An 11550-nucleotide genomic window follows, 5' to 3' on the forward strand; every position below is an offset into this window, starting at 1 on the left:
GGTACAAAACGAGTTGCTTGTTTGTTGGTATCCAATTAGATTAAGCCCATAATAATGAGATACCTTCCGAAATGGACGGCGGGAGGTGGGGTCGCTTGATTGAATTGCGTCCAGAGAGAGAGAGAGAGAGAGAGAGAGAGAGAGAGAGAGAGAGAGAGAGAGAGAGGAATCGAAATTGATGGGAAATTTGCAGGAGAGAAAACATTTCCCTACTTGTTTGTGCCTGGATGTGGGCGTGTGTGTGTCTACATGAGAGAGAGAGAGAGAAAGAGAGAGAGAGAGAGAGAGAGAACATCGGAAATGATTGGAAATTTACTAGAGAATAACAATTCATTGTGTGCGTGGAGAGAGAGAGTGAGAGAGAGAGAAGAGAGAGAGAGAGAGAGAGAGAGAGAGAGAGGGGGGGGGGGGGGGGGGGGGGGGTTATATTAATGTTGTGTAGCCTGGAATTTGAGGCAGAGGTATACGGGACAGCCACCAAATATCCGTATCTAGCCCAGGTATGAAAAAAGGGTTCGTAAGGAAACACCCCCCCCAAAAAAAAAAAATAAATAAATAAAATAAAATGTATGACCCCGAAGGAACTGGCAGATCCTCCTGCGAAGGGGAGGTTTCTGTAAAGAAAACTTTTCTCATTCCTCACGGAGGCAATTAACCTATCTACCAATTTATCATGAATAACAATGGCCTGCAACGCCTTCCTAGAGTCGACGCATGTGCAGAAGAACCGTTTCGCAGAATTGCGGACGGAACGATTTTACAGGTCACTGTTTCAACTTTCATAGATTCTTGGGCCGTTTTCGGAATAACAACGACAATTAATTTGGTGAATTTGGGATGGTCGTCTCTCTCTCTCTCTCTCTCTCTCTCTCTCTCTCTCGTAGGGGGTTTGTCGTCAGTGCACGTCACGTGGTGCATTGTAGGCATTACTAAAGGTTCTTTATAGCGTCCTTTCAGCCCCTAGCTGTTTCAACCCTTTTGATTCTTTTTTTACTGTACCTCCATTCATATTATCTTTCCTTCCATCTTGCTATCCACCCTCTCCTAACAATTATTCATAGTGCATCTGTGAGGTTTTCCTCCTGTTACACCTTTCAAACCCACCTGCTCTCAATTTCCTTTTCAGCGCTGAATGACCTCATAGGTCCCATGCTTGGCCTTTAGCCTAAAATCTATATTCCATTCTATTCCAGTCTCTCTCTCTCTCTCTCTCTCTCTCATGTTCAACATGTCTATCATGGATAGACAATGTTATTAAATCAAGATTGAATGTACAAATAGTTGAGGATGAAGAAGAAGAGGAAGAAGAAGAAGAAAAAGAAGAAGAGGAAAACGGAAGAGAAGTAAACAAAAATGAAATGACAGAAAAAAATAAGGAAAACAAAGAACAAGATAAAAGTATGGATGCAGAGATACTCATTGATACTACATATGAGGCAATAAAGCAGCATACCTACGAAGAAATAAATTACGATATGACAACAGAAAAGCAAATCCCGAAGAGGCTCTACCCAGATCTACACAATGACGGGAAAGAGGAAAAAATAGACAAGAAAGACAAAATCTGCAACCTTTTGAAAAGAGGGAATTGCAGATTTGGAGAAAGATGTTACTACAAACATCCTAAGGTATGTCAAAACTATGAAATATATGGTAAATGTGCATACTTATATGGCTATGGGGATGATTGCAGAGATCTGCATCCAAAAAATATGTAAAAACCTAAAAGAAGGAAAAGGATGTAAGTTCGACAAAAAAATGCAAATATATGCACCCTGTAGCCATGAATCATAATCAAATAAATAACCAACCAAGTAATAAAATCCAAAATAAGAAAGAAACAAATAAAGAGAGAAATCAAGAATATCAGGTAAAAGAGAAAAGCAAACCACCAATGAGATATGCAGAGGTGTCAGCAAAAAATTTCAAAGCATCAGCTCCGAAATTCTACTCAAGAGATAATAACTGTATTTATTATGCAAGAGGATATTGCAGAAACAGAGAAAATTGCAGATTCAGACACAAAATGAATAATTATGATGAAGGAAGATCAATATATGGAAAAGTTGGATTTTTTAATGTCAGAATTTCTGGAAATGAAAAAAAGAACAACATACCAGAACAGGAAAGAGACATGGGAAATCCTTATTACTACCAATATTAAATGAAGGAGAAAACACGCAAACCATCATAGTGATGAATGCGCAGGGTTTAGTTAAGAGTAACTCAAAAGAAAAATAGAGTACTTAGAAGAACTAACCCAAAATGAAAAGAAAATAGATATAATGAATATAAGTGAAACCTGGTATTCCCAAGAGACTGGGAATGATGATCAAATAAAAGGGTTCCAAACTTATAGATCAGATAGAAAAAATAGGAATCAAGGGGGAACCGCAATATATGGGAAAGACAAAAAACAAGGAAAAATATATGAGAAATATAGTAACTCAGAATGTGAACTAATAGCGGTTAGAATTTGAATCTGAAAAATTGATGATCATAGTAATATATAGACCTCCTAATACTAAAGAGTTTGACTTAATAATTAAAAATTGGATGATATATGTAGAAATCACAAGGACTGGACTATTCTCCTATCTGGTGACTTCAACTTTCCTTTCGTAGAATGGAAAGAACGAATAGGAGACTGTGGTTGTACTTATACATATAAAAAAGAGAGTAATAGTAGTGCAGAAGATAAGAGGCAATTTGAAAAGCTATTAGATATGCTACTAGAATACAACATTCAACAAATAAATCACCTGCCAACAAGAAAGGAAAATACTTTAGACCTAGTATTTGTGAACGAGATGAATTATGTTAAGAAATAATAGTTTATAATGCGAGTATTTCAGATCATAATGTCATAGAATTAACAGTTCATTCAAAGCAAGTGAAAATAGAGATAAGCAAGAAATGAAAAAGTGGGAAGGATATGGAAAATACAACTTCTACAGTAAAATATAAAATGGTCAGAAATTAATGAAGAATTAAACAAAGATTGGGATAACATTTTCGTAAGTGATGACATCAAGGGTAAATACGGAGATATTATATAAAATATTGGAGAAAATAGTGGATAAATATATACCGAAGAAGAAAAGTAAAACATCATTCATGCATACCAAGAGACAGAAGGATCTTGTTCCAGAAAATCAGAAAGTGGAAAAAGGTCTTGCAAAAGAAAAAAATGCATGGAAAGTTATAGAACTAAAAAGTAAGATAGAAAATGCAGAACAAAAGATTATACAATCAAAAGAAAATGAAAAACGGACTTGGAAGAAAAACCCTATTAAATATCAAGCAAAACCCCAAACTATTATACTCATATGCGAAGAAGATGAATAAAAGAAGAATAGAAATAGGCCCTCTGAGAATTGAAGGGAGATTAATGAATGAAAAAAAGGAAATTTGCAACATACTGGCAGAACGATATAAGAGAGAATTCAACCCTAGAATAGATAATGAAGATAATGATATAGAAGTAAGGGACGAAAATAGTGAATATTTAGCTGACATAGAAATTAATGAAGCTGATATTGTGCAGGCAATTAATGAAATTAAAAATGGAGCTGCTGCAGGGCCGGATGGAGTCCCTGCTATTTTGTTAAAGAAAGTAGTTCATTCTATCGCAAAGCCACTTGCAATATTATTAAGACAAAGTGTAGATACAGGCAAGATTTATGATGAGACAAATTAGCATATATCACCCCTACTTTCAAAAGTGGATCAAGACTAGAGGCAAGTAATTATAGGCCTGTGAGTCTAACATCACATATTATGAAAGTGTATGAAAGGGTAATGAAGAAAAATATTATGAAACATTTAATAAAAAATAATTTGTTTAATATAGGACAACACGGTTTCGTACCCGGAAAAAGTACACAAACCCAACAGTTAGTCCACCGTGAGAACATATTCAAAAATATGAAAAGCGGAAATGAAACAGATGTGGTTTATCTAGACTTTGCAAAAGCTTTTGACAAAGTAGACCATAATATATTAGCAAAGAAAATTAGAAAACACAATATCGTAGATAAAGTAGGAAGATGGTTAAAAGAATTTTTACACAACAGAAAACAGATAGTTATTGCAAACGATGAGAAATCGGATGAAACCAAGGTAATATCCGGTGTGCCACAAGGTACGGTGCTAGCTGCAATATTGTTTGTTATTATGATTGAAGACATAGACAGTAATGTTAAGGATTCGGTAGTGAGTAGTTTCGCTGATGACACAAGAATAAGTAGAGAAATTACTTGTGATGAAGATAGGAACGCTCTACAAAGAGACCTTAACAAAGTATATGATTGGGCAGAGGTAAATAGGATGGTATTTAACTCTGATAAATTTGAATCAATAAATTATGGAGACAGAGAAGGAAAGCTATATGCATATAGGGGACCAATAATGAGACAATCACAAATAAGGAAGCAGTTAAAGACCTTGGTGTGATGATGAATAGGAACATGTTATGCAATGATCAAATAGCCATTCTGTTGGCAAAATGTAAAGCAAAAATGGGAATGTTGTTACGGCACTTCAAAACAAGAAAAGCTGAACACATGATTATGCTTTATAAAACATATGTTCGTAGTCCACTTGAATATTGCAATATGATATGGTACCCACACTATCAAAAGGATATTGCACAAATAGAGAGTGTACAAAGGTCCTTTACAGCTAGAATAGAAGAAGTTAAGGACCTAGACTACTGGGAAAGACTACAATCCTTAGAATTATATAGTCTAGAAAGGAGAAGAGAACGCTACATGATAATTCAGGCATGGAAACAGATAGAAGGAATAACAGAAAATATCATGGAACTAAAAATATCAGAAAGAGCAAGCAGAGGTAGATTAATAGTGCCCAAAACTATACCAGGAAAAATAAGGAAAGCACACAGAACATTAATCCACTACGCACCAGCATCGATAATGCAGCGTCTATTCAATGCGTTGCCAGCTCATCTGAGGAATATATCAGGAGTGAGCGTAGATGTGTTTAAGAATAAGCTCGACAAATATCTAAACTGCATCCCAGACCATCCAAGATTGGAAGATGCAAAATATACCGGAAGATGTACTAGCAACTCTCTGGTAGACATTAGAGGCGCCTCACACTGAGGGACCTGGGGCAACCCGAACGAACTGTAAGGTCTGTAAGGTAAGGTAAGGTAAGGTCTCTCTGTATGTGTATGTGTGTGTGTATGTGTGTGCATGTCGGTCTGCTTTCCACAGTCGTTAACAGCCAACAGGACGACGAATTTGAGAAAGCTGTTTTGAATTCCCTCGTTAGCGCCTGAAAGATAGAGAGAGATGACCTAACCGCATGGCAAACTCGGAATTGCAAATTGCAGAAGCAAAACGCAACCTTTAAGGGATAAAAGCAAACTCGTCTCTGCATGAAGAATTGCTGTCTCTTTGGCCGTTATGAAGTCGAGACACGGGGACGTGTATCAGATACGGCAGCGGGGATTTCTAGCTTCGTAAATCTCTCGCGTCTAAAGTTTTATCTCATATTTGTGTTGGAATTCGATTCTTGTGGACGTGGGATCGAGACCACGTACTTCCAGGCTTTGTGTGTATGTGTGTGTGTGTCTTAGAGTAAGAGAGAGAGAGAGAGAGAAAGAATCTTTTTTTATTTATTATGTAAGCTGTGGTTCCAAGTCAGTGTTCGTTAGCCACGGTTAAATCATTTAACTTCAGGTATATATTATATAGAAGGACAGCGATGTCTCTGCCAGCCAGTTCTTCTGCTCCATGTATCATCACAAAACAAGCTGAAGATGGTAAAATGCTGGGACGTGGCTGCCATTTATCATGAGACAAGCGCGCTTGCGCTTCTTTGCGCGTCAAGCGTCAATGGACATGCTTGTGTTTGATCCCCCTTTTACAGTCACGGAAGTTGGTGAGAATTCGAGTCAGTTGTTTACCGAACGATCAGTTTGATCAAATGAAAATAGCGTCTTTTGTATGAATTGATTTTAGCTTCAAAATTGATACAACGTATCATTTTGATCCGCCAGTTTGAGGCTGTGAACTTGGGCAAGTGGCGCACCTATTCCCAATTTTGATTGCGAAGATCTTCATCTACGAGCGTTTCTGCGAGTAATTACACGCATGTAAAGTCCTCATTTCGAGCACATGCACCTATGATCTCCCGTGCGCATCTGCGCACGCACATGCGAGCGACGGAGACGAGCTTGCTGTTAAAAAGACAAGGCGAACTCATCAGCTATTCACCGAGCAAGCGGACTTCCCGCAGTCTGAACATCGATGGAGTCTTATTAATGACAGATATTTGCTGTCTATTCATCATCATCCAATGAGCCTGCATTGGCATGTCGCTAAGACCTTGCTGGGAATATTTAATTATCTCTCTCTCTCTCTCTCTCTCTCGTAGGTGTGTTTAACATTATATTCTTTTCTTATTTTTTGTTGTAGGCCATGCTCGTGGACTTTGATTTATGCAAGAAACCTACGTACCTCGAAAATTTTACTCTTAAAACTTGGATGGGGTGTCTGAGTGAGATTTTCTTTTGAGAGAGAGAGAGATATGTTAACTCTTTGAAAGCAAAAATAGAAATAAACAATGGATATCACGCTCACATGCACGTATGCATACAGGAACAACTAATGTTAAATATGGCAATATGCTGAACACTCAGGTCGTGGGTCTTGATACCTTATCCTAAATGACAGACGAGGTGATAAGGAACAAAACTGCAGCTTTTGCCAATCCTCGACGGGCCTGAGAGAGAGGGCGAGAGAGAGAGAGGAGAGAGAGAGAGAGAGAGAGAGAGAAGAGTAGAGGTGGTCACAGATGCCTGGGCCAAGCCAAAATGATGACTCTTTTGAGGCAGAGCTGGACAAGGCACGTCTAGAGACAGTTCATCAAAAAAGGAGCCTCTGCTTTTGGGGGTGAGGGTAGGGGAGTGGGAGGAGAGGGATGACTGTGCTTTCGTGGCTGGGGAAGGGAGTGGGAGGTTGAAGGAATGTTCCCAGAATTTGAAAACACGACGAATCAGCTGTAGCAATTCAGAATACGTAATACCTCCCAGGGAAGGAGTCGGAGGCAGCAATGAAGCGGAACTGATTGACAAAATGTTATCTCTCTCTCTCTCTCTCTCTCTCTCTCTCTCTCTCTCTCTCTCTCTCTCATAGTCCTTACTCCACTCACTCTTTCTCTCCTTCTAAGCTCATAGTTATTCCACTCCTTTATTTCTCACCACCATTTGCTAATTTTATATATATACATATATATATATATATATATATATATATATATATATATATATATATATATATATATACGTGTTTGTGGTCGAGGCTTTTTGACTTTTGCTCGTTGTGAACAATTGTAATAATAATAATAATAATAATCATAATAATAATAATAATAATAATAACAATAACGCAATACCATGGGACACCAGAGTTGAAGAGAAAGAAAGGGAAAAAATGGATAAGTATCAAGATCTGAAAATAGAAATAAGAAGGATATGGGATATGCCAGTGGAAATCGTACCCATAATCATAGGAGCACTAGGCACGATCCCAAGATCCCTGAAAAGGAATCTGGAAAAACTAGAGGCTGAAGTAGCTCCAGGACTCATGCAGAAGAGTGTGATCCTAGAAACGGCACACATAGTAAGAAAAGTGATGGACTCCTAAGGAGGCAGGATGCAACCCGGAACCCCACACTATAAATACCACCCAGTCGAATTGGAGGACTGTGATAGAGCAAAAAAAAAAAAAAAAATAATAATAAAAATAATATCCATTGGTACAGACTACCCCAGGGGATGTAGTGCCATCAGTGGATCCCATGCGGTGCACTGTAGGCGTTACTTAAGGTTTTTAGCAGCGTGCCTTCGGCCCCTAGCTGCAGCCACCTTCGTTCCTTTTACTGTATCTCCTTTCATATATTCTTTTTTCATCTTACTTTCCACCCTCTCCTAACACTTGATTCATAGTGCAACTGCTTTGAGGTTTTCCTCCTGTTACACCTTTCAAACCTTTCACTGTTAATTTCCACTTCAGCGCTGAATGGCCTCATAGGTCCCAGTGTTTGGCCTTTGGCCTAAATTCTTATTCAACTCGACTCTACCATTGGTACAGATCTAAGTTTTATTGTCAGTGAGGCATCTTATTTATATAATACATTTCCAGTTTGGTAAATATGGGCGGTTTGAGGTTCAACCTCTGATGTGTCAAAGTTTGATTTTCAATTATAATTCAAGTTTGCTTTCAGTTTCAGTCCTGTGTCTATCTTTACATAATTAGATTTATGTTTCTTATGAGAATTTTCGACTATCTTTTTTTCTGTATATTTTGCATGCACGCTTATTTGAATTTCGATATTAGACAAACACATTTTCCGTAAGGAAAGTAGGAAGCAGTGATAGATCTCTTAAGCATAGAAAGAAAATTCCAGGGAATCATGGATTGAGACGATCATAAATTTCACAAATTAAAATGCTATCAGAAATGGGGATCTGTTGGGATTTGCATAGCAAGGACTAAAATGATTCCATGGGCTTTTTTTTTTTATTCCCTTGAAAATTTTTCATCTGTCGTGATGAGACAGTTGTGCATTATTTAGCCAAGCTGAAGTTGGGCAGAATGAAACCAGTTTCCCAACCGCTATGAAAAGTTTTTTTTTTTTTTCTAGGGATCTTATCATGTAAGAGTCAGACCTAAATGATTCTATATGAATCATTATCATCCGAAACCTCATCTATCTCTTTTGGAGATAATCTTTTAACTTTTATCTCAGCTGAAGCAGCTCGTTAGAATAAAATTAGGTTACCGTAAACGAAGGGAGGGTAATTTAGCTTGAAGCTAGCCTGGGATTTAGATGAGATAGCGACGGTATTTTGAGAACGAGAAAGCAGACTCTTTTGATCTCATAGGACCACTTTGTCACGCAGATTCTTTTTGCCTTTTTCTTGCTGATATATATTTGACATTTAGTTTACCAGAGGTCGGGTAAAATTAAGTTAGTTTCCTAAAAACTAGAAAGATATTCTTTTTTCTTGCTGATATATATTTGATATTTAGTTTATCAATGGTCAGGTAGAATGAAGTTAGTTTCCTAATGACTAGAAAAGTTATTATTCTTTTTTCTTGCTGATATATATTTGATATTTAGTTTACGACAAGTCAGGTAGAATACAGCTAGTTTCTTAATGACTAGAAAATATATTATTTTTTTTCTTGCTGATATATATTTGATATTTAGTTTATCAATGGTCAGGTAGAATGAAGTTAGTTTCCTAATGACTAGAAAAGATATTATTCTTTTTTCTTGCGGATATATATTTGATATCTAGTTTATCAGAGGTCAGGTAGAATAAAACTAGTTTCCTAATGACTGGAAAAGATATTCTTTTCTCTTGATGATATATATTTGATATTTAGTTTATCAATGGTCAGGTAGAATAAAGCTAGTTTTCTAATTACTAGAAAAGATAACGTTAAAGATAAGCCAGAAAATAATGCAAAATCGAGTTTTTAATGGAAATGGACAGACATATCTGCCATCCTCACCTTGATGTAGATGGTGGTGTCCGTGTGCTGTTCCCCGTCGTCGGCTCTGACGGTCAGCTCGTACTCGCTCTTGGTCTCCCTGTCCAGCGTCTCCTGGAGGCTCAGCGAACCCGTCTCGGCATCGAGGGCGAACCTGTTGTCGTCCCCGTCCACGAGGGAGTACGTGAGCGTCCCGAGCGTGTCCGGATCCGTAGCCTTGATGGTGGCGATCTGCCGGCCGGCCAGCATGTCCTCGGACACGGTGAACCGCAGGGGCAAGTCGCCGAAGGAGGGCGGCGAGTCGTTCTTGTCCTGGACGGTGACTCGGACCTGCGGAGAGGAGAGAAGGGAAGGCGTTATTCACGATCTGTTTTTAGTGTTATTCGTTAGCATAATTATTACTCCTCTTCCATTCGTAAACTGAAAAACTGAAATGTCGAAGAAAGCAAGCAGTTATTCATTATACGTACCTTTATATTCTTCTCCGTATGTTTATTGTTTTAAAGTGTCAAGAGAAAACAATACATCATTCATTATTATCAGATTTCCCTTTTACTTGTACTCCATTGTCCTTCTGTATTATACATGTGGAAGAGTAAAACAAAGCAAGGGACGTCTTTAGTCATTGCTGTCAGTCACACGCGCATATAGATATAATATCTATATATATATATATATATATATATATATATATATATATATATATTATATACATATATATATATATTGTGTGTGTGTGTGTGTGTGTGTGTGTGTGTGCCTGTGTGTGTGTGTGTGTGTACCGAATTGAGAAGGAACTAAAAACATTCTCATTTTGGGTGGTGTCAATTGTACTGATTGATCTTGTGTGCTTTCCTTTATTTTAAAGATAAGCAAGAAAATAAGTTTCTGCAGTTCTCTCGTATTTATGTTCTTTATTGATTATTTGAGTTTTCATCGTAAGTATTCAGATTTTTTTTATTCTGAGTGCAAAGGTAAATGGAAATATATTTTATTCATTATATGTAACCGTATTCCATCATAATTTATTGTTTCCTATTCAGTTTGCTAGAGATTAGATTAATTTTAAACTGTTGATATTTTCATCACCATGTTCCTTATTATAGATTATATAGATATATATAGATATGTATATAATATATTAATATACAGATATCTATATATATATATGCGTGTATGTATATATATATATATATATATAATATATATATATATATATATAATATATATATATATATATATATATATTTTATAACACTTTGGCCAATCTATTCGCGTGTTGAAAATCAAAGAGTGGTGACATATCTTTTTTTATATTAAATTATTAATTTTGAATTTTATAAAGCCATTTCAGTCATAAACATACTCATTAGAAATTCTATGGTCTCTGTTGAACAGTAAAGTGAAAAAACCACTGGTTTTTCAGTATGTCTTTATTTACCTTATTTTCTTTCGGTTATTATTATTATTATTTTTCGGGCTCAAGAATGAAAAAAGGAGAAGGGTTTAGTCTTTTTGTTCACCTTTTATTAGTCTACTATATATATCATAAATCACATCACTTTAGTATGTTCTATTCTGTTGCTGAATAAATCAATGAAATACCAATGTCTTCGCATTGATTTGTTATTAGCTAAGATTATCATTTGAATATATAATAGATATATATATATATATATATATATATATATATATATATATATATATATATATATATATATATATAATGTTACTTGTCAGTATGTGATTTATTTTCTTGGCATGGAATTGTAAGAACGGGCTTTAATACCACGAAGTATAAACAAACACACACTAGAGTGTTCCTCCTTCCACGACGTGCTTTAAAAAGAAAACCCCGAGCCCACACACGCTCTTCGCCGGGTTATCAGCTTCGATCGAATTTTTAATTTGTGTAAAATATCAAAAGGAACCAAGTCCCATGTTTTCCGCCTGGGAGGATGTTTTCATCGGTTCCCTAGGCCTATAAGGAGGAGACAGCGGCGGCCTTCATTTAAAT

General features: G+C 36.7%; 1 protein-coding gene across 1 annotated transcript in view; it reads right to left on the reverse strand.

The window, feature by feature from the left end:
- Nucleotides 1-11550, reverse strand: part of LOC135205649 (cadherin-related tumor suppressor-like) — a 498060-nt gene that overhangs the window by 216325 nt on the left and 270185 nt on the right. Inside the window, exon 2 of the mRNA XM_064236470.1 lies at nt 9555-9863. Coding sequence (XP_064092540.1) covers nt 9555-9863 — 309 coding nt within the window. The remainder of the gene's footprint in view (nt 1-9554; nt 9864-11550) is intronic.

Source organism: Macrobrachium nipponense, chromosome 24 (assembly GCF_015104395.2).
Source record: "Macrobrachium nipponense isolate FS-2020 chromosome 24, ASM1510439v2, whole genome shotgun sequence".
NCBI lineage: Eukaryota > Metazoa > Arthropoda > Malacostraca > Decapoda > Palaemonidae > Macrobrachium > Macrobrachium nipponense.